Below are 24,327 nucleotides of genomic sequence, written 5' to 3' on the forward strand. Positions count from 1 at the left end.
AAAATAATCACTCTGACATGGTGTTTACCCATTTAAGTTTGGTCCCGAAAGCATCCAAGTTTACTTGCAATTGGGGAACATAAGCTCCTCAGGGGCAGAAGACCAAAAAAGGCTCTGAACTTCAGTGTACCAAAGTTCACTTCAGTGCACTTCAGAGTTCTACTGGCCAGAGGAGACCTTTGCTCTTTAAGTTTGTTTTCGCACTTCAACTACATAAAACAGTTCAGAACATTCACAAATACCAGGATAGAGGCATCTTTAATCAGATAACGAGTACACAGTCTGCATAACCTCTGCATACAATTTTCCTGGATTTGCTTCCATTAGAAGCCTTCTTCTGAAAAGCCACTTTGTCTGGGTCACACCTTCAAACTTACCACTTTGTTATCTATGTTCAGTTTTTAGCATCAAGAAAACAAAAGCCAGACACACTTCATGCTTAAGATAGAGAGCAGGTAAATTTTTCTAGAAATGAGTAAGTTTGGGGGGGGAAAAGCATATACGTAAGTATTTTGCTACAGTTCTTAAGTCTTTTGCAATTCAGTCAGTGTTGGGCTTCCTTTATTAGTGATACAAAGCTTGTAAAGCACCATAACATTTTCCCTGAATATTGAGTGCTAAGTAACACAGCTTATGGAAGCTGTTGAATTTCTGTCTCTTCTTAACACTTTATGTACTTTCACTTCATACTCACCATTTTTGTTTCTTATTTTAGGATCTGCTCCATTTTTTAGAAGTTTCAATGCGCAGTGCTTATGGGCACGGTATGCTGCACAATGCAATGGTGTGTTCCCCATCTGATCTGTACAGTTGATATCTGGTGGTTTAGGTTTGTTTAACTGGAAAAAAAAAAAATCAAAGTTTTGCTTATTTACCAATTTTCCTCCCTCTCCAGATGCCACATTCATTCTCTTGAAATTTAGCTGTTCCTAACTAGGATGCTTTAGTGTAGATCTGACAACAAAGAGGGCATGTAGCAAGTGTGAGAAGTGCAAGGACTGCAACAATCAATCAAGATGTTCAGACAGAGTAGGGAACTACTTAGTTTTTTTGCTTGCTATACCCTTTCCACACAATTACTGTGCAACACGAAAACATTTATCCTCCTCAATTGCACAGTGCCAGAGAGCTCCCCAGCATTGCAGTTCAGTCATTTATATTGCTAAAATGGGCCTGTCTTATTCTACTGTCAAAAATCTACTGTTCTCTGTAGAAGACTTCCAGTCACAGTCTGAAAGTTAGCACAGGCCATTTCTAAATCCAGAACAAGTTTGTATGGCCACCCTGTTTCAGAGGGTAAGAACTTTGTACAGAAGGGTGGCCCACCTGCCAGTCTCAGTGACAGAGCTATCCTGTGCCATTTAGAAGCTCCAAGTATAGGCAGTCTGTTACACAGCTTTGCTGCATTCTGAGGTCTAAGTATTGCAGGAACTAAAGATTAGAGCAACTATGTAACTGAGGAAAAAACCCATGAGTTTTACTTGGACATAATATAAATGTTTTGAGAAACTGACCCCAAAGAGTCATTAAGCATGATACTACTAACCACCCTAAAATGCCACTACACTTCAACTCAAATATGTGGCTGTTGGATGCGTACATGGGGGTTGAACTAGGTAATCTTTAAAGGTCCCTTCCAACCCAAACCATTCTATGCAATACCAGCCATTATTGTTAAGCTTCCAAGCCAAAAGGGACTGCCTTAATAGAAAGGCAAAGTATAGAAAGGTTAAGTTACTGTTAAGTTACTGTTAAGCAGTCTTAGGAGACTAGAGTCACAAGCACATAAAAAAAATTTTAGAGAAACTCAGTTTAAGCCTTCTGCATTAGCCATATGCTGTCTTATAGAAATTACTCCATAACACCATTCCCATCACAGCAATTTAAGTTGCATCAACCATAACCACCTTAAACATGCTTCAGTAATAGTTCTATAAAGGATAAACTGCTACAGCTGTTATTTACAGTTCAACTGAGAAGAGGGCACAAGTCAAAAAGACAGCTTGTGGAAGTATAACCTCATTAATACTGAAGTCTTAAATAGCCAAGCTCCTGAGGATTCCTAGGTTTTAGCTCTTTCTTACCAGCTGTTTTACATCTGACTTATCTCTGCCTCTCCAGACTCCTTGCCTTCACTCCTTTTAAGCCACATGCCTGTGCTTTCGGCAGCTCACACCTTGTTACAAGCCAGTATTTTGAAGAAACTTTCATGCATAGACTCATTGAGATAAAAAGCTCTCCGGTTTTTTTCAGTAAATGTACAGTACATTTTTTAGAACTCTCAGGAACATCATCAGTTTTTTGTTCAAGTAGACTAAAAAGCCTGGGTTAAGACTCAGCTACTGAAGGTCTAGGCTTCAGTAGCAAAACAAGCTGATCTAATGAGAGTCCTAACATAAGAGAGGCACACAAAAGCCACCATTACCATTGACTTCAAGAAACTTTAATAGAAGGAGCAGTTATAAAGTTAAAGCACATGCAGGAACAGGAGAAAGAACAGTCTGAAGTCAAATTAGAAGGTCTAGAGAAACTGCACCATGAAATTATCTCTTCCAGACAATTGTGTTAGAATACGAGTACAGTTCTTTTTTTGTAAAAATAATCAAGATAAAGGAGAGTTAACAAAAAAAGGGTATCTTTCAAGTAAGTAGCACTCTGTTCCAAAAGGAGGGCAGTAGAGAATAAAATTCTGGTGTGTTAGGTCTCACAATAAAAGGCTTAAGCAACTAAAGAAGTTTTCATAAGTGTAATAGTCTGCTAATTAAAAAAGATACAGTAGGAGCAGAAAAGGCTGAACATCAATAGGCAAAGAGTAAGGAATTCTCAAGACAAAGGGCAGTTCAGAAGAGCTACACAAATTCTCCACAGAGGTATCAACCTAAGAGCAGGAAAAGTCAAGGAGGTTTACACCACAGAACCATAAGTGGAGAAAGTTCTTTGGACTTTCACAAGAGTCAGGAGGAGTTTTAAAATACTAATTCAATGGCCAGAGGTCCAAGTACTTACTGAAGGGCTCCAGGAAAAACCTGTTATGACTTGACTTAAACTGCCTCATGGTCAAAAAAAGTGATAAGTACTTTGAAAAGTTTTAATGGTTAACGTACAGCTGTCCTCACATACACAGAGATCAATGATACTAAGTATAAAAAAATCACTTAGAAGTGAAAAATGTTTACAGGAAGAGTTTTCGTGTGCATGTATGGTTACATGCCACATGAAAAAAAGCACAGAGTTCTTCAATGACAGATTTCTGTGAGGATTCACCTTTTTCTAGTTTGTTCTGCATCAGTTTAAGGCTTAGTCAGCAGACATGCAACATCTAATGCAACAAGTGTTAGGAATTACCAGAATTAAGAACAGATCACTTATGCCAATGTATTAAGTACAATTAGTACAATCACACCAATGTATTAATGCACTTTTCTTCCACATCTTAAGTACTGTGTACAGCTCTGATTCTCTCTGCACCTTGAAAAGGATAGTGCAAAAAGCACAAATAAAAATTACATGGATGACCTGTTTCCATGCAAGAAGGAGTCACAAAGACAAGGGTTCTTCAGACTACAAGAGAAATTCAGAGGAAGGAAAGGTAACAGAATTTTAAATAGGTGTTCACTCTGGCTTCTAGGCAGAAGGAGGAGTATCAGATTTCTCAATACAAATCTCATTTGTGATTTTTCCATTAGAAGTGAATAGAATAATTCAGACTGCTTTGATGTCTTAAAAGGTATTACCTAAAGGTGCTATCCAGGTAGAATAATGTTCCACACTGCACACTTATGTCCAAGGAAACCATTCAAGACTCAAAAGCTTGAGCTGAAGCACTGAGAGCCTGCTTCAAAACCCAACTGGATATGGTCCTGGGCAACCTGCTCTAGTTGACTCTGAACCACAAACAGGAGTTGGACTAGATCATCTCCAGAGGCACCCCCCAGACTCAATTACTGTGACTTGCTTCTCCTATAGCCTTACCATGGTATTGTTCAACTTGAATTCCTATGAGAGTGTGTGTGCACATACACTATTTTCAAGTCCTGCTGAGCATGAAACTTTGCTGTGCGGATGACTGTCCATTTAAAAACTAGAGAAATTTCAGCTGCAATGGATGCCAGTGGCAAGGGCTTACTTTCAAGATTTAAAATAGGCCCTACTGTGGTGAAAACCTAATCACCCATGACATTAAGGTATCCATAAAAATATAACAAGCTTATGTCAGTAGATCTAAAACCATTACACTGCTCCTTAAAACTGAGTGAAGAGTAGAAACGAAAGAAGTTGAAAGCCATTGTTTTGTAGCCTCCAACAAGGAAGCTGGGAAATCCTTGAGGGTTCAGCACCTTACCAACATAACACGGTGCACAGCACTAATATTCTGAAGTCACAGCACTTCAAAATGGAAGGCCTAACGTCACATGATATTACATTAGCATTATGGCTTGAACCACTTGACAGAAAAGCATCACAAGCACTGGAATTCTTACCAAGGCAGTCAGTTTCCCTGTTTCGCCCTCTCTTGCTGCTCCTAGGAGTTCTTCTTCCAGTTTCCTTTCTTGTGTCCTTTCCACTGCTATTTAAATAAATACCAAATTTAAGGTCAGTCTCAATAAAGTAGCAAGTACATATGAAGTACAACATTCAAGAAGTTATACCGAAACAAGCCTAGAGAAACAAGAGTTTCCAGTATTATTTGGGAGATGTGTAAATGGAATATTTATTTAGAAAACTCTGTGTCAGAGCAAAAATATATTAAAAACATGTAATATTTGACAAGATGTGTGTGTATACACACGCATATATTATATGTTATTGCTTTTTTAAACACTTAAAACCTGACCCTAGTAAAGGGTAAATATGGGACCCACGTAACATCCCCATCAGATCTTCCCTGTGTTCTTCTCAGTTTCTCTTTTCCTATCATCCTGCAGAAATTTTATGCTTCTCTAACAATCTGGCAGGTAAGCAGTGGAAAGGACTGCTATCTGTGCACTTGCATGTAGAATCAGAACAGAGATCACTTTTCACATATACAGTTTGTGGTATCGGACGCAGAGCTTCAGCAGTGTTTAGGGGTACCATAATAATACCAGGAAGCAACACAGTTCTTGAACTCTCCAAAACTGTAAGCAGTGAGCCTATGTAAGTATTTGGACACCACCTCCCTCACTTTCAACACCTGTGAGGCAATGGAGAAAAGGAGGGGAATGGTTTTTCCTTTTAACATAACCTCTAAGACTGCAACAGTAAGTCCTAAACTTGATCCAAAACTGGGTCACCTTTGCAAACTGTTCAGGATTTTGCTCTTTAATGATTTTGACACAAAGTCACTTGACTATCCTTGACTTGAGTTCTTCCTCTTCCAGTGAGCTTTGACTGCCATGTACGATTCAGAGCTGTAGCAAGGATTACCCCAAAAGGATCAAATTAGTTACTTAAATAATGCTACCAGCATTCATGATACTTAACTCTAAGTCACTTGCAGACATGTTGCCAAAAAACACCCAAAGGTCAGTACTGCAGACAGGAACCAAAAACTCAACCTAATTTTTAATGACCAATTTTAAAGAGAAAATTCAATTGAGCTTCTGTAACTTGCAAGAGAAAAATCAGCTTGTAGAATATGCAAGTGTTGAAAAAAAAATCTAACTATGACCTATTAAAGTTACCTTCCAACATATTCCTTATGTCTTTGTCATGAGTAACTTCTTTTGCAGTCTCTCCACTCCCGTTAACAATAGAAGTATCAGCGTTATGCTGCAAGAGTAACATCACCACCTCCTAGAAAACAATTTGAAAAACACTGCTTATCCATCTCTGTTATGGCAAGGCCATAACTGGGCTTTGCAGCTATTGACATCCTGTAAGATGAGCTGTGTAACGGCTTCTCACCACTGCTGACTTACGAAAACAGGAAGGGATGTTTTAGAGAGATTGAAGAGTGGCAGTAACTGCAACCTTCTCTATCACACCAGTCAGGCTGAAGGAATTAACAGGAGATTAGTTATTGCTGAAAAGACGTGCTCCAATTTAAAAGCTGGTGTACCTGGTACAAATGCTGAATTTGACAGATGCAAACAGTACGATTAGCTCTTCTGATAAGAGACTAAGAAGTCACTCCTTCATAAGGGCCAAGAGGTTGTCCATAGAGGTAGTACTAGTTTGGGAATGATGGCAGCATGTGGGGAACAATAAAACTAGTCTCACATATTAGGCTTATCAAAACTTCTTTAATTCTAGTTTTCTATGAAAAAAAACAGTACTTCCAGGCACCAAATGGACCAGTGTGTCCTAATTTATAGTTTTTTCCACCGTCCAGAAGCCACTAAGATTAAAACAATAAGGTTTCTCTCTACGCAAATATGCAGTTAGTTAGGAGGAACAATCCCTAGGCCTTTCACTGTGTCAAACGCATCAGGGACAAACACAAATTAATCTGTTGTACTTTAGCAGTAGATGGGAGATCTTTACACCAGTTTCCGCACAGTAATTAGCCCCTCCAGCTAGAGCAGAAGCCAAACAGAAGCCAAACAGAAGCAACATCAGTTAGTTACACAACTGATGCATGGTGCTACAGTGGAAGACAACTACTATTTTTTTCGGTCTGCCACCAAAATCTTCACCAGCAAAAAGCTAAGAGAGATATGACAAGGTATATCAAAGGAAGACCATGGACCAGTATTCTCCTGTCTTCAAGAAGAGATATTTGTACGATGTTTTTGTTTTGGACAGTTATACCCACTAGGCAATATACCTACTTTTGAACACACTGTATCAAAACAGACAGTATGTCATTTTTAGACACTGTAAAAACATCTTTTTGAAGTGATTTTATTGCTAGTATTTCCTTAATAATTCTATGATTGAGGCTTAAAAAAGTGAACATACTTTACCTTGCGTCCTGTGAAAGCTGCACGATGGAGTGGAGTGTCCCCCATGTCATTCAGCACATTCACATCTGCACCAGCCTAAACAGCAAGATCAAAAGACATCTGAATGCCCTTACAACAACAACTACATAGCTATTCACTTTGACTGGGTGAATAGGGAGGACAGGACACTAATGTAGGCCTCATGGCAAATCAGATCAGAACTGTAACACAGCCACCCTGGAAACAAAGATAAAGTACACATGTAAGATTCATCACTAGCATTCAACAAACCACTTGGAAAAGGAAAAGCCTGCTGTGTTTTTTCCAGGCATCTCTCAAACTTATTTTCTATATACCACCTTCCCAAGAGTGAAACACAGGGGGTGGGGGGGTTGATTTGTTTTGTTTTGTGTGGGTTTTTTTGAGGGGGTGGGGGGACAGGTGGAATGTATGTTTTGAAAAAACACAAGCCACCACAAAAAACCAAGCAACTTCCTGAAGGAACTGCAATGGTGCTGGATAACATGCATGCACATATTACAGATGTACACACAGTAGCACCAGCCTCCTGGTGCTCCTGATATTTAACAACTGATGTTCTCTCTAGACAGCTATTGCTGTTCTTTCTTTTGAAGCAAAAACTTCCATGTCAGCTTTAAGGTGGTACCATATGAAACTTAACCTTTCTCCTCCCTTTTCTCCTCTACAGTCTGTGTCTTGAATCTCCCTTCCTCTTGTCACACACTCTCTCCATCCCACACATTTTCTCTGAAAGGAAGACTGCTTGCACAGGCATTGTTCCAGGAAACCAAGAAAACCTACCCTTCTTTTAAGCATTTCTTCTATGTCACTTTACCTAACCTTTCAAAAAGTCAGAAAAAGGGCAGGGCATATAACTATCATGTATGTTTAGATCACATAATTTAGCCAGATCACTGCTGCCTGCCTAAGGTTAACTGATGAACCCAACTCTAATTCCCAAGCTCTGTTTCTGATAATACCTCATTCACTCGCTCTTTCAGCTCGAAATCTAGGCACAAGTACACTGAGACACCTACATATGCCTAGCTTTCAGAGGTGTGCAGCCTCCTTTATTATTCCACTCATTCTTTAAATAACACCCTTTCAAGAGCCCTATCAGCAAAGAAGGAAGCACGAAGTTACACATGCTCTTCCAACTCTGGAAGTGCCAATAAATGCATTAAGTGACAAAACTTTATCTTTTGCTTTCAGTAGCCATCTTGGATTGAAAACAGGATTATCTACTGAGCAGGTGTGTAGGCTAGAGAAGAACTTCTCAGTGAAGTCTCAACTTTGCTTACTGCTTCAGTCACAATTATGACTAGTAGTATTTATTCTGAATGAAATTCAAGTTTAGGTTAGCTGCCTTTGTATTTGAGGCTATTTATCATGTTCCTGCCATCTACAGCAAAACCTTTCAAACACGAATATAGTTATATAATTTTTTATATATATAATATAATATATAATATATATATATAATATATTATATAACATATAATATATAGTTATATAGTTATATAATATAGTTAAGTTTGGTTGAAGCTACCCTGAGAGCTGAGGGTAAGAAAATTAAACTTGGCCAGAAACAACTACAAATGCAGTGCAGACATGGCTATGAAGAGACAAATAGGTCAACTTTGACCACAGAGGTTCATCATCTCAAAGTTCATCACACAGTTCATTATTTCAAATATGTTAGAAAGAAATGAGTCAAACTACATTAGCCTGTGCCTGGAATGAACTCATATAAGTTACTTTGCACAGAATTCTAGACATACTTCTATGCACAGCATCTGATTAGGTAACACAGACTTCTTTGCATTTGAAACACTTTAGCCTTTCCTGCAACTGAGTGAAATTGCCTAAATTATAAACTTTATGAACTACAGGAAGCTAGATCAGGCCCTTAAAATATTTGCATAACTAGTATCAGATGCTGGCTTACTCTATGCAGATATATAGTGAGTCTGAGAAGGGCTGAAGCTTTCACAAGTGCATACCTGTAGACTGTATTTCTAATTCGTATATTCAGATGGTTACATAGACAAACACACATACTTTGTGAGAAAGTTAACTAAGTATTGAGAGCTGTAGACACTGTTCATAGTAACAGCTGCATACTATGGTATAGACTTCCAGTGTCACTATTTTGGGTCCTTGTGAACTGGGCTGGTCTTAATATTGCAACTATTTTGTTCCTTAGTTTTAATAATCAGCTTAGTTATCCCTATATTACATGCAGATAAATGGTAGGAGTGGCTCTCTGCCTCTCTACAGAGCTGCCTTTCTTCTATCACAAAAACCTGAATAAATACTAACTGGTTCTAGCATAACAAAGAATTTTCTGCCTTATACACAGAAGCAAATAGAAATATACCTTCAGCAAATCCTCTACCACAACACCATGTCCAAAGTAGCATGCAAGGTGAAGAGGTGTCCAACCCATATTCGATTTACTTCTGCCTAAAAGATAAAACAGATAAATTAAGTCTTGGTCACAGTACAAAACAGATCTTGTCAGGTGATTGGAGGTCAGCATGGATGATCATCTTCATGGTAACCAAGGAGAAAGGAAACTGGAAGCATCAATACTATTCACATCATCTGACTTACTACATTGGGATACGGTCTAAGAATGTTAGTTTCCAACCTACAAAATCCTGCTGAGATGAAAAAATCATGTAGTCTGATGGAGTATAAAACTTTTGTTTTCATGTAATACCTTGTTCTTCAACAGTAGCAAGAGGCTTCAGTTACTTTCATTCACTATGAATCTAGCACATGCAAGTACACATTCCTCTTGTTTATCAGAACCCAGTTTGGTTTACCTGATTTTATATCCTGCACACAGTGTAGAACAACCCATCTTCCCAAACAGATGATTTAAACCAAAACAGGCGGGATGGCCTAGCATTAAGGTTTTTTGTTGTCTTCTGCTTGCACTCAACTTTAGCAAGTATCATGATTTGAAACCTCTGTGCACTGCAGAACTCATGTAACACCTACAGCTGAAAGCCTCTGCAGGAATGAAAAGCATAAGTAGGAAGCAGGCACTATCATTTATGCTTTAAGACCATTTAAAGCATGTTCTGGAGGACTGTCTACATAAATGAAATTCAAGAACTGTCCTACAATTATTTCTATAAAAGCAAGATAGTAATCTTTAATACTTTTTGTAATTTAACAACTCACATTAGTCTCTGATTGCAACACTCAGCTGTACTAAGCAAAGCTGATTTGTGCTTTGTTTTTACTAAGCAACAGGCCCACAGCACTCCAAGTGCCACATAAAAGTTATCATTTCATATTTGGAAGCAAAAAAGAAAGTGAGGCATTAATAACAGTTTTCAAGTTACTGCCATGATTAAGTTTTCCTTTTTCATGTATCTTCAAGCACTGAAGTTTGGAACATGCATAACGTTGTTTGGCCTGGGGGGACAAGCCACTAGCAGCAGGAAAAAAAACTTTCTGCTCTCATATTACAAATAAACATATAAACATTACAATGTGGTTCACAGCTGAAATACTCTCCCATGTTTTTTAATGGTTTCTAGCTAACATTTCTGCCTTTTGTTGGCTATTTCTTTTGTTATTTGGTTCTTTCTTCTCAACTCCTGCTGTTGTTCCAACCCCAGATTTAGTATCTTCCCCTCATCCTAGTCTGGCCTACAACAGAACTGCTGTATGTAGCTGGTGGGCTAAAGTACAACGGAAGATAAATACTGTGTGGATCACTAACTCTGGGGCTACATATGTGGGACAACATATTAAACAGACATCATTCATCCCTCAGTCTAGCAGGGAAGGTTCTTTCAAATAACACAAGAGGTGCAAGTTGCACTGAATTCATACAATTAGTCCAAGACAGTAATTAGTTACAGCACTGACAAGACAGTGCTGCTGCTAAGGAATTCGGTCATGAAAAAGAAATCCATAACCTGGCCAGATTTGTAGTTCTTATGAAATAAAGTGCCAGAGGGTCTTGTTCTGCAACCAACTCTGAATGTTTGCATTTCTGATGTTAGCTGACCAGTTACTTCAAGAGTGTTACTACACTCTTGAGGTGTTTGTTACTTCTCTTCAACTGACCACAAGTGTTTGCACTTTTATTATTTTAAACCAGGACATCATTCCACTGAGGAAAATGCAAGGATAGGAAAGCAGAATAAATACAACAAAAAAATAATTCCTCTAGCCCTCCCACCCAGTTCTTTGCACTGATGCCAGTTCGCTGTAAGTCTCAAGTGGTACCATGTGTTTAGAAAATGGAGACAAACCAGAGTCATCTCCTGGTTGTGGTCTGCTGTGCAGTCATTCAAAAATATATTTTGGCACAATACAGTTGACCACCAACCTTATTTTACATTTTCCTTACTTTTCAAAGTCCTAGATATTCTTTTTCCTTGTATTTAAGGAGAATAAGCTAACATAGCTGTATAAAATACGATCATTTTGGATGAAACCCAGGTTTAGTACTGTTTTAATGAGGATACCTTCTTTTGAAACCAGTGAACTGAGAAAACTGGAAAAGGAGTTCACACCATTGGCTGGATTCTCATCAAGCAAGTCTTGCTTATCTGCAAGCGTTGGTTGGCTAGAATCCAGTCACAACAGAAAAAGTAGGAGAAGCCTGGATTTATTTTCTCTTCCTTTATTTTGGCTGAAATCAGGATGTTTGGGATCACTCTTGTCAGACTTCACACCTGTGAATCTAGAGCACAGCCTCAGATATAAGCTTACCCTTTGAAAAACAAGGCAGGTTTTGCAAGATGTTCAAGGTAAGCTTTGACATCCAGGCACATTAATGTGTTGGACTTATGTTTCCCAAGGCATGCTCTGGGGGAAGTTCACGCTACCTCCAGTACAGTCTCCCACCTGCTCCAAAAGTACTTTATTCCAAGCCAAGTGTCATTGCCACATCAGATGCAAGTCCTGAAGGAACTACTGCAGCATTGAAGACACTCCCCATACCCTAACTTTCTAGGGATATCTGATTATCCAGAAGGTAATGACAGAAGGGCAAGAGGCTGTAGGGAAAAAAAGGGTTACAGAAATTCAGTTACAGTCTACAGCCTGTATTTTAGTTAATTATCATGTGGTTGTGCAGTTACTCTCTGGTAGTACCAAACAGACCAGGATTTGTAGCAAGACAGTGGTTTTGCTAGTGAGGAGGCAAAATGGAAAGTGTAGTTATAGTCCAGAGGCTGGCTGGCCTGAATTTGTCTTAGACCATTTGCAATAGGGTACTCTACAGGTGCAAAGTGACTGAAACAATCTCTGAAAAGTGACAGTGAAAGAACAGAGGTTTAATTCTGAAGTTTCACACAGCCAAAACAGTTCCCCCAGAGAACACTTTAGTTACACTTCTGTGTCCTCTAATGTTTAGAGGAGCCAGAACTTGGAGAACAGAGATTTTGCTGTGTATAGATTCCATATTCAGAATTATTTTGCTTAGCTTAAACTATCACCAGCATGTTCCCTCTAGCTTCTTAGACCTCCTATTAACAAGCATGTATTAGCTGGCTGGCCATGTGTCACTAAATTGGAAGCTTAACAGCTAAGTACCATCTATCTTTCCCTTCATTACCTGAGTCTCTTCTACCTAGCTGCAAACTTTCACAATACTAACACTTGATTTTGAGCAGAAATGCTGACCAGAGACCAGTTTGCTTGATAAAATACAGGACTGAAAATTACACCATGTCATTATGCTTTCTTGAATTTAGATTATGTTTAAGAGCACATCTGAGAAGCTCTTAAATCTCTTCTAAGCACAAGAGACTTCAACTTGTTTGGAGGTACTGTTGCATGAATCTTAAGGTATTTTAATTCCAGCTGTTTAGGCACTACATACAATGTCATGAACATTTGCAAAGGACATACTTGTTGAGGGTAGAGGGCTCTAGCTCCGTCAAGCTCTGCCTAGTTCCCCTTTAAATTATGAATCAGCTCCCTGAAGATGACAAAGGGTTTGGGGTTTACAACTTGTTTTTCAGAGGTGAGCACATTAACTCTTGGGAATACACAGACATGGCTGAGTAGTCAAACAATAGGATGAGTAAACTGATGATTAAGAACCAGAGTTGGGAAAGCGATAGAGCTTGCTCAGATAACAGGCTTTCCTGCTCTTTAGGGCAAGGTGTTCCCTCTGTCATGGCTGAGAAGAAGCATAGCTGCTCGCTCCCCTCTCCCTTTGCAGCACTATCTTCTCCATGCTGCTTAACAGTTAAATGCTGAACAAAGAAATACCAGCCCATGTAAAAAGAGTGGGATACACATCCACTTTTTTGAAGCAAACAGAAGCCCACTCATGTAAATGAAGAGAAATAAGAAAGCTACTAAACGAATGAAGATATAGGGCAGTCTGACTGCTAACAAGGTTGCAAATCCAGCTGCAGTTTGAAGTTTCAATGCTCAGCAAGTTGCTTAGTCATAACTGTTAGCTATGCACGTGCAAAACTTCCATGTCAGCCAGAGGCCCAGACACAGATAACTGGCAGTTTTACTTTCTTCTTCCTTTTTCCCAAGTAACCTAGTAGCCTGCTAATAGTAAAAAGTAGACATTGCAAGTAAGAGATGTAACTGCTCCTACATTATAATGAATCACAGGCTTAAAAAAATAAAATAACATCTAACAGCGCAAATAAACTACCAAATCTCTGCTGCACTGCTGGAGACTCTTTACTTCCTTTAACCATCCCCTAGCACCATGGTCTGTTTTGTTTAATATTATAAGCTCCAAAGTTAGCATAAGCATGAACACAGGCAGAAAGACATACTGATTCTTTGTCTTGCTGACATTTCTAGCTTGTGAATTACTCTGAGGTTTTCTGTACATTACAATTACCTGTAGTCTGCGTTTATGATCTCTCCCTTATGCAAGTATGGCCATAAGAACCACAGCATAAAAGCAGTTGTATAAGCGTTTAACTTTAAGAAAACAATGTTATAATATCAGTAACAGTTTCACTAGCTGTGGCTTCAACAGTGAGGTTACAAATATTTGAGGAAGGCTACTAACCTTTACAGTTGATATCAAAGCTTATTTCTCCTTTGGTCATGGTATCCAACAGCTGTTTAACTTCTTCAGCATTTCCATTTCTAGCATCATGGAGAAGCTGCTGTTCTGCTTCAGTACTCATCTCTAGTGAAGATATGAAAGAACCAATTTTGCAATCTCTTATGCTGCTATAAGATGTGGCTTAATAATACATCACTTTTCTCCCTTATTTAACACCAGTATGAGAAAGGCAATTATTTCCTATGTGGAACACATTTAATGTGCAAGCTGTTTTCAGCTGTCCAGCACACAATCATGCCACTAAGAAGCGTTAAAATTCCTCATACAAAGCAGCTAAATAAAATACCCGTGTTTTCTTTCTTCTCAGTTTTCCAGGTTCTAAGTGTGGCTTGAGAGTTGGAACCATATGCCACAAACAAGGCAAGATTTGCTACAAGCACAACCAGTAAGCATTTACTTTTTCCTTGTAAGGTTTCTACCTTCACATCTTAAGGTTTCCAGAGGCAATAAGAAAAAAAAAAGAAAAAAGATGTAAAGATGTATGCCTTTTAGCCCAAGTATTTCTTCAGAATTAACTCAGACTTATTTTGACTGCCAACCCTGGGGAACAGAATCCACCTTCACCTGGAGGTCCCCAGACACCCATTGGTGACTGGTATGACCAGCTCTTGACCTCAAATACGTGACCCACTCCAACCTTGACTTGAAGGGGAATCAGCTACTCAAAAAACTTGGTAGATTTGATCTTATCTTTAAGCACAATAGTACAATATAAAGAAGTTAACGTGCAACTGTAAAACATAACTAGCTAATTCTCATCCTACCATTGCTTTTGAACTACAAAAAAAGGTACATTTACATCCTTCAAAGAATGGAGAAAAAACCTGTTATCATTGCTACTTTTACAGCTCTCTAGTAAACAGCGAGCCTGAGACCTTTGGGCAAGTGATACTGCTACTTACAGGTCTCTCACTAAATACAGTTATTAAATGATGTCTTGATCAATCTTCTCACATTGACAGAATCACAATCTGAAGTTTTGGTTTTTTTTTTTAAATGCTGTTACAACAACTAGACCCAGATGCAGCACAGCTCAGCACAGATAAAACCCAACTCTAATGTCCCATTTAAACCCACTCCTTTTAAGAGGTGTCAAGAAGGGGTTTTAAAAGCACCCTCAGAAGACTGTGCTGCAATATACAATTTATTGCTGCTAGAAACAAGAGTAAAAAAAGAGGTTGCCTGAATATAGTGACTGCAATTTAGCATCTTCACCAGACACACTAGGTTTGTCAGATCCTGCAGAATCTAGATTTCTAAAGTCAGTTAATGATTGCAAAGAACATTACTGACCTCACATAGTTAGCTTTACTACATCAGCAGAGGTTTTGATTGGACCAATCAAACTGCTTACATTCTGCTGCATCAGACAGGCAGCTTGATTGCACCACACACACTCAAAGCTAAAAGATGCAGGGAGCTCTTTGACTACTGTAAGATGAGAAGCCACTCAGCGAGAAAAGAGACAGAGAGAACACTGGGTAAGCAACAAAAAGCCTATAATAGTGACAGATCTTGTAATATTTAAGACAGACAGAAACCTAGAGCAAGACAGACTGTCAAAGCGCTAACAATACAGAGAAGAGAATTTTCTCCTACCTGCTGCTCAATCAGCGAAAGTAAAGAGTGAATCCATTTTCAAATTATTTGAGAGAGACTAAGCAAGCCCTTTCTAGCATGTTTCAGAACAGACTGGATCAGTCACCTGCAATCTACCACAGACGCAGGATACAAATGCTTTCTCCAGCAGTAGACAGACAATACTCATTTGTGCCTGCTTTTCAGTTCTACTAGAAAAAAAACAGTACTAGTCCTTCTAGTAACTCTTGGAGCCCTGGAGCTACCTTCTCCTTTAAGCAGCAGCCTATCCGCTTCTCTGAGGCAACACAGGACAGTTTGTTTTTACTGTGTATATTGGGTTTGTGTGGCAAGGTTTTGGTAGCAGGGGGCTACAGGAGTGGCTGCTGTGAGAAGCTGCTAGAAGATTCCCCTATGTCCAATAGGGTCAATGCCAGCTGGCTCCAAGACAGGCCCACTGCTGGCCAAGGCCAAGCCCAGCAGCAGCAGTGGTAGCACCACTGGGACAGCAGGTTTAAAAAGCATGTGCGTGTGGGGGGAACCTGTGCAATAGCAATTTCAGCTGGAGAGAGGAGTGAGAATATGTGAGAGGAACAGCTCTGCAGACACCAAGGTCATTGAAGAAGGAGGAGGAGGTGGTGATCCAGGCACCAGACCAGAGATTCCCCTGCAGCCCACGCAGGTTAACAGTGGAGCAGATATCCACCTGCAGCCTGTGGAAGACTCCACACCAAAGCATGTAAATGTGCCTGAAGGAGGCTGTGACCCTATGGGAAGGCTACACTGGAGCAGTCTCCTGGCAGGACCTGTGGCCACGTTGGGGACCATCCATGCTGGAACAGCCTGTTCCTGAAGGACTGCACTCTGTGGGAGGGACCCATGCTGCAGCAATTTCTGAAGAACTGCAGCCTGTGGGAAGGACTCACATTGGAGAAGTTCATGGAGGACTGTCTCCCGTGGAAGCGACCCCATGCTGGAGCAGGGAAAGAGTGTGAGGAGTCCTCCTCTTGACAAGGAAGGAGTGGCAGAGACAATGTGCAATAAACTTACCACAAGCTCCATTCCCCATCCCCCTGCACTACTGGAGGGGAAGAGGCAGAGAAATCAGGGGTGAAGTTGAACCCAGAAGGAGGGAGGGGTGGGGGGAAGGTGTCTGAAGATTTAGTTTTTTATTTTCTCATTATCCTACTCTGATTGGTAATAAATTAAGCTAGTTTCCCCAAGTCGAGTCTGTTTTGCCTGTGACAGTAATTGCCCAGTGATCTCTCCCTGTCCTTATCTCAAGCCATAAGCCTTTCATTCTATTTTCTCTACCCTCCAGTTGAAGAGGGGAGCAATAGGGTGGCTTTGGTAGGCACCTGGCATCCAGCCAGGGTCAACCCACCACACTGGAGCAGGTATAATTTTTCTCAGTGCATCAGTTGTAACAATGTCTAGAGAGAGATCAAAATCAAATATGTTGATGTATTATCAGTCTGTAATACTTTTTCTGAAGCTCAGTGGTAATGTTTCAGGGGGACACAGAATGCAGCACTGAGAATCATACAGACAAAAGCTAAGAGGATAGTTAGAGCTCATTTTGCTGGCCCACCCATCAGGGATGGGGTGGGGGAGAAACCAAAGCTCATCCTTCATATTCACCCTCTCCCACACAATATTTCTTTAGCGATCTCTCAAACATCTCAGATGAGATAAAAACACTCCTATCATTACCCCATATCATTTGTCAACATCCCACATACACAGCAGGTATGAATAGCAATGCACTTTCAACACATTAAGAACCTGCAGTTTCCATTTGACATTGATGAGAAGGAAAAGACAAGACTGCTTGGGAAGGGAACCAAGAAGCCGATCCAACTGCACAACTCTTGTATGCAGCAAGGCCAGTTAGGTACATGAGCAGAATCTTAAACAGCTTAAGGTATACAGAAAGCTGAATCACTCTGTAAAGTTACTTGCATGATTTTTCTCCTCCCAAAAAGCCATTAGGTTAAAATCACCAATTTGTTTGTATTCTTACAGCAAATATTAGCAGTAGAGTGACATGCATAGTAACACAGGTAAGAAAGGTCTGTCAGCTTCACTGGTTTACTTCCCAAAGACTTTGCTGTTTAGGCCAAGCCTCCGGTTTCAAATACATTTTATAAGCTTGAAGCATGCATTGACGCAGAAGAATGACTGTCTGGGTACTAGTCATAGTTAGAAGGATCATTCATATGAAAATGTTCCTACAATTGGGGCTGGAAAGTGAATCTGTGTTACGCATCAGACAAGTGACACAGAACCTAAAGTTTTAGCTAACAAGCTAAATGAAGTGCATAAATGAAGCCAGCAGCAAAGGGGCTCTTAAGAGAGTTTAGCATAATCTTGAAAATACTGTATTAAGCAACAGGATTTGCTCTACAATGGAGATGAGCAACCACCCACAGAAGTCTGAGTGGCAAGTTTAGAGTACAGAAAGAAGTCAATACACAGGCACCCAAATGCTATGTGCTTACAACTGTACTTCATATACCTGCATTCCTCTGCAAATGGAGGTTTATTTGGTCACACAGCCCACCACCATGAGAACTCCAAAATCCCTACCACCAGTTTTGAGGTACCGAGCCAGACCATCAGCACAGAGGGAAAAACTTAATAGTTTAGTTTGGATTCATCAGCTATAAGATACTACTAGCAGGTTAATCTACAGGAGTTTTGTGGCCCATATGCAAAGCTACTAGCCACTTAAGAGCAGACATCTATTCAGTCAGCAGTGTTGCCATCATTATATTATTCTGTTATTCAGCTGATATAGGTTAAACTGCCTCTCACAGCTCATCTTTATGCCTTGTGCTGTTAAAAGGCTTGTATAGTAGTCTCTACAGTCACTGGTATACCACGAGAAAACAACAGAAAAACAATATTTAGCACCTCCTATACAGCCAAAATGGGACTGCAAAGCACTTCTATTGAACTCATTAGGACTACCAGAGCAGTACTTGACTGCTAATTGAACCTTATCCTTTAAGAAGGTAAAGAATAGCATCGAGACATTCCACTTTTATCTTCTTCTATGATATCTATGCCAGAGTGATCTTCTCACACTACTGCCGTGCCTGTTTTCACACAGGGTTTGCTTCTAACACAGAGCACCCAGGTTACCACTCTGCCTGCACGCCTGCTTAAGGGAGTTTTGCAGAACGCTTAACCTTGAAAGGCCACCTAACTACTGATATGCAGACTACCAGCTTTACTCCACTGCAAGAGAGAGTCCAAGCAAAAAAGGCTGCTGTTCTCACAAAGCAGTCTACCAACTCCTAAAGCACCATCCCTGACCACGGGGCAGCACTACTGATAAGACCCACTTGCTTTTGCTTTGTTTTCTTCTCCTGCTGAGGCCTCCTGCCATGTACACAGCCCAGAACAGCGACAGTACACACTAACCGGAACACGGCTGGTTTTCACTGTGCTGCAGCCTGACAAGCAGCTGAAGCAGCACTGACACTACCCCATTTAACATTAAGGCTCCGAGTCAGCAGCTACTGGTTGCACAGGAAGCTTTCTATTCATGATAAATAGTAAGGTTGTTAAAGAGCACAGCACTGGCTAGTATTTCAAGACATCTCCCTCTAGCAATGAAAACTGGATTCCTGTAGGAGAGAACAATACTTGCTTAGGAAGACTTCTACATGCCCCAGCAAGCTCACATTATGAAGTGATGCTTGTAAAGGAGTACAAAATGCACCAAACCGCACAAACAGACAGAACCTGTCTAGAAACCCACACGACACACAGCACTGACAGGAGTTGGTCCAAGAAGAAAGTTGCAGTACTAGAAGCACGAGTGATTTATCTAAAGGTAGTTATTTTAATCTTCAGTTAAAGGGTTCTAGAAGTTAGAAGTTGAACATGCTTCTATGACACAGTCTCATGCTAATTCATATGAAAGCACCAGCTGCCTAAAATAAAGTTACTGGCTGCTCAGCAGCAGTTAACAGGGATGCAATAACATGGTATCTGTTCAACACCATTGCCAAGGCAATAGGTATTTAAACTAATCCTTGTTCTTTGGCATCTCCTGCCTATTTTCTGTGCCTAGTTTAGCTCTGTTACATCAAAGACTTTCTTTCAGACCAGGAGCTCTGAATAAGCTTACCACTACTAGGGCAAGATCTCACCGGATCAGCAGGCAAGCACAGTTCCAAGCAAGAGCGAACTTCAGCAGAACCACCGGCGCTCTCCACGCGTGTCTGAAATCGAGCAGTCCATTTCAGTACCGATATCAAACACTTCTTAGGGTGACAAGCTCACGCCTCCCAGCAACGGCACTTCTCGCCTGCGGACAAGGCGCGCCAAGGCCCAGGGCGCGGGCCACCACACCTGGAGGCACCGGCCACTCGCCCGCGGCTGCGGGGAGGCTGCAGGGAGGAGGAGGAAGGGCCACCCGCGCACAACAGCGGGCGCTCACACCGCTTCCCGAAGGCCAGAGCCCCCCGCCCGGCCAGCAAGGCTGCCTCTGCTCCGCTCCTCAGCCTCCAGCCGAGCCTCACTCGGGGCTGCGCTCCGGCCGCTGTGAGAGGCTCTGAGGGGAGGGGGGAAGTAGCGACACCCCCCACCCCACCCCCAGACACGCTCCCAGCGGCCGCAGGAGAGTGGCGGCGCCCGAGGCGGGTGGCAAAGGGCGTGCTCCGGGGCGGGGGGCCCGCCGGGGGCACGCAGCCCCCCGCGCCGCGGCGGCCACGCAGGCCTCGCCTCGCCTCCCCTCCCCGCTGCGCCCCTCGCAGCCGGCTCTGACTGAACTTGGCGCCCCCTCCCCTCCCCGGCGGCACGGGACATTACTAACAGCAGCAACAAAGCAAACACCGCAGCGGGAGGGCCCGTCTCCCCCCTCCCCGCCGCGGAAGGAAGCACGCCCCGGCCGGGTGGGCGGACCCGCCGCCAGCCTCGCCTCACCGCTCCGCACAGCTCCCGCCGCCGCCGCCCGCTCTGGTTATACGCACCAGCCCCGCACGTGACCGGCGGTGGCTGCGTCTCGGCAGCGCGGGCCGCTCCCCCCACCCCCCTCCCGCCGCCGCGCAGGGCGGGCGGGGCGGGCTGCCGGCGGCGGGGCGGGGCGGAGCTCCGCCCCCCTCGCCACGGCCCCGCCCCCTCCCCCTCCCCCTCCTTCTGTGAGCGAAAGTATCCCGCGGCCGCCCGCCGGCCGGTCCCGGTGAGGGGAGTAACGCCCCTGCGGCCCCGAGGCTGTCCGACGGGCACCGCCCAGCTCACGCCCGGGTTTACATGCTGCCCCAACCCGGGCACCGCGCTAGCTGCGCCGCTGCGGGCCCCCTCCGCCCCGGCCCGCGCCCGCGGAGGGGGGCGGCTACCGAGGGGGGCGGGGCGGGCGGCGGGAACGCGGGCGTTCGCAGAGGCGGAGGGGGCTTGGGCAAAGCCGCCTCCAAAGAGGCCTGGAAGAGTAGAAGAATCACCAGAGGGGGGAAAGGGCGTCCTTGGAAATCGCTTCAGTCTCGTATACGAACGTGTGCAAGCAAGAGGAAATTGGGAATACACGCACTGCTCCTAAGAGCAGTTTAAGTCTAAGGTTGCCCAAAAGCAACCTAAGAAAGCAAGAGTTTTGGTACTACTGTGGACAAAATAACAGAATCCCAGGTTGGAAGGGATCTCAGGGATCATCTAGTCCAACCTTTCTAGGAAGAACGCAGTCTAGACAAGATGGCCCAGCACCCTGTCCAGATGACTCTTAAAGGTGTCCAACGTGGCCGAGTCAACCACTTCCCTGGGGAGATTATTCCAGTGGTGACTGTCCTCACTGTGAAAAATTTCCCTCTCGTGTCCAGTCGGAATCTCCCCAAGAGCAACGTGTGTCCATTCCCCCTTGTCCTCTCCATGGGACTCCTTGTGAAAAGGGAATCTCTATCTTCTTTGTAGCTACCCCTTAAGTACTGGTACATGGTGATGAGATCCCCTCTGAGCCTCCTTTTCTCAAGGCTGAACAAACTCAGCTCTCTCAGCCTATCCTCATATGGCAGCTTCCCAGTCCTTTGATCATCTTGGTGGCCCTTCTCGGGACCCCTTCCAGCTTGTCCACAACTTTTTTTGTATAGAGGGGACCAGAACTGTACGCAGCACTCCAGGTGTGGCCTGACAAGCGCTGAGTAGAGTGGGATAATGACTTCTTTATCTCTGCTGGCGATGCCCTTTTTGATGCAACCCAGCATCCTGTTGGCCTTCTTGGCTGCAGCAACACACTGTTCGCTCATGTTGAGCTTCCTGTCCACCAGGACCCCCAGGTCCCTTTCTACAGAGCTGCTCTCCAGTCAGGTGGACCCCAGTCTGTGCTGCACTCCCGGATTATGTTTTCCCAGGTGCAGGATCTTACACTTCTCCTTGTTGAACTTCGTAAGGTTCTTGCTGGCCCACTCTTCCAGCCTATCCAGATCATCCTGCAGAGCAGCTCTCCCTTCTGGAGTGTGTACTTCCCTGCTCAACTTGGTGTCATCAGCAAACTTCATCAGGCTACACTTGATGCCGTTATCCAGATCACTTATAAAGATATTGATTAACATTGGGCCCAATATCGATCCCTGGGGGACTCCACTAGTGACAGGTTGCCGCTTGGAAAAGGAGCTATTTACCACCACCCTTTGGGTGTGGCCTGTCAGCCAGTTCCCCACCCGCTGCACAGACCACTTGTCTAGGCTATAACGCATTAATTTCTCCAGCAGAAGACGGCGGTGGACCATATCAAAGGCCTTGGAGAAGTCCAGGTAGACAATGTCCACTGCCCACCCCATGAAAACCAGACAAGTCACTTTGTCATAGAAGGATACCAGGTTTGTCAAGCACAATCTGCCCTTAGTGAAGTCATGTTGCCTTTTCCCAATCACGTGCTTCATTTGACTTGTGAAGGCCCCCAGGAGGATTCGTTCCATAACTTTCCCCGGGATTGAAGTAAGGCTGATGGGCCTATAGTTACCTGGATCCTCCCTCGAGCCCTTCTTGTAGATAGGGGTAACATTTGCCTTCCTCCAGTCCTCTGGGACATCCCCTGTTTTCCACGAGTTGTCGAAGTTTGTGGAGAGTGGCCTTGCAATGATGTCAGCCAGATCTCTCAACAGCCTCGGGTGGATGGCGTCAGGGCCCATTGATTTGTAGGGGTCAAGCTCCTCTAGTAATTCATATACTAACTCTTCCTTCACTGATGGTGGGTCGGTGTTTGGATCAATCGGCAATTTTGTTGCCAAGACCTCTGTTCCCCTCCTTCCCCTCTCTTTGTCTTGCCCTTATTTATTCTCCACTATGCCTTTCACCTGAAGACAATAGCCAGCACCTTGCTTTTCTGCCTTTAGCGCCTGAGAGGGGTTTTGCATTTTGAAAGCTACCCCCAGTGCCTTTGGAATCCTGCAGGGATTATTAGGGAAGTAGGGAACCTTCGTGGTGTTGAGGCATGACTGAGTCTGTTTCGTACATGGCAGGAAGGCTGAAAAGGCAGGGCAGGAGCCGCAGGTGCCATGAGAAACTATGAAAAGATTAGGATGAAACTTCTGTTCCCAAAGTGGGCAAGTTTAAACCTGAGCAGTTCTTGTGAAACTCTTGAGACATAAATAACCAGGCGTGTTATGTTTTTCTGTATTGTCTTTAGCGACGTATATTTTTAATGTTTTAAGAATGAAGTACCAAAAGAGAAAGGAATAGTTCCACACCTGCAGAGATAACACACATTTCCCCTGTTTGGACTCCTCCTGCTTTTCATTACTTTAAATTAGTTTCTTTTCCTTAAGAAACCTGCTTCCAGGGATGCTTCGGCAGTAAGTATAAGACATCTGCAAGGCTTCAGTGAAGGATCACATTGACTTTCTTTAGGAGCAGGTCTTTGAGTTGCTGTCCTTACTTCACAGCACTAGCTGTTCCGTGCCCATGTTCCTATCTTTTCTTATGCTTTTGGCCACCGCTGTCAGTCTGTCTAAGCTTCTTTCCCTTTATTTCTTTCTCTTGCTTCTGGCTTTGAGACATTTTCCACAATGCCATAACTGCTCCAAGCAACCTCACAATAAAATGAAGCATCCCTCCCTTTTCCTATTTTGTATTATATTTTACATACACAAATATTATATATAAACATTTATATTATTTCCTCACATTTATTGTCATTTTTGTAATAAAATGAAAGTGTCAGCATCCCTCTATGCTACAACCCATTGCAACACAGCACAGAGTTTATAGCAGAGAGCTTTACCCTTCAGCTTGTCATATCGTAGCTCCCTGTTCTGCACTGGGAGTAGGGGCAAGGAATTGGAAGGGATGGTGCAGGGTTTTTCTCTGAATCTCAGTAGCAAAGGCCTGACAACAAATGGCTTAAAAAAATTACTGTTTTAAAAAGATAGACTAGAGAAGAGTAACAGAGAGAGCGAGTAAATCTTATGTCCCTTCAGGTGCTGTGAACCCCACGTTCCTGGAGCATTGGGCTGACCCTGGATGGACTTCTCCCACACCACACTGCACAGAACCCATCTGTGGAGGTAAGCTCCTCCTTGGTCATTCACACTATTTTAATTTTCTTACAAGAAAACAGCTATTCATAAAGGATGTTCACATGAGAACTTCTTGATGCACTTCTACATAAAGGCAATGCCACACAGGTGGTGTTATCACCTGCACCAAGCAGGAGCTGCCCACAGGCTCCTCTGTGGCAAGGAGCTGGTGGAGTTTATCCTGCAGCCAAGAGATTTGTGCTCCACATGACAGGCCTGAACGCAGCACAGTACAGACCTGCACCTGCCCAGGTTAAACTTA

General features: G+C 42.9%; 1 protein-coding gene across 6 annotated transcripts in view; it reads right to left on the reverse strand.

Moving 5' to 3' along the window:
* OSBPL1A (oxysterol binding protein like 1A) overlaps window positions 1-20,622 on the reverse strand; it is a 78,670-nt gene extending 58,048 nt beyond the window's left edge. For 2 of the 6 annotated variants that reach the window (XM_075084849.1, XM_075084845.1), the window contains exons 1-8: window positions 20,488-20,622; window positions 19,713-19,784; window positions 13,912-14,034; window positions 9,268-9,353; window positions 6,888-6,962; window positions 5,664-5,775; window positions 4,482-4,567; window positions 695-839 (exon numbers count right to left, since the gene is read on the reverse strand). In XM_075084849.1, the coding sequence (XP_074940950.1) occupies window positions 695-839; window positions 4,482-4,567; window positions 5,664-5,775; window positions 6,888-6,962; window positions 9,268-9,353; window positions 13,912-14,032 (625 nt within the window). In that variant the 5' untranslated portion in view covers window positions 14,033-14,034; window positions 19,713-19,784; window positions 20,488-20,622. Of the gene's footprint in view, window positions 1-694; window positions 840-4,481; window positions 4,568-5,663; window positions 5,776-6,887; window positions 6,963-9,267; window positions 9,354-13,911; window positions 14,035-19,690; window positions 19,785-20,487 lie in introns of all 6 variants that reach the window. The other 4 variants (XM_075084850.1, XM_075084847.1, XM_075084851.1 and 1 more) reach the window with 4 other exon arrangements.
* Between the last annotated feature and the right edge of the window lie 3,705 nt (window positions 20,623-24,327).

The sequence above is a fragment of the Phalacrocorax aristotelis genome, chromosome 2 (assembly GCF_949628215.1).
Source record: "Phalacrocorax aristotelis chromosome 2, bGulAri2.1, whole genome shotgun sequence".
Taxonomy (NCBI): Eukaryota; Metazoa; Chordata; class Aves; order Suliformes; family Phalacrocoracidae; genus Phalacrocorax; species Phalacrocorax aristotelis.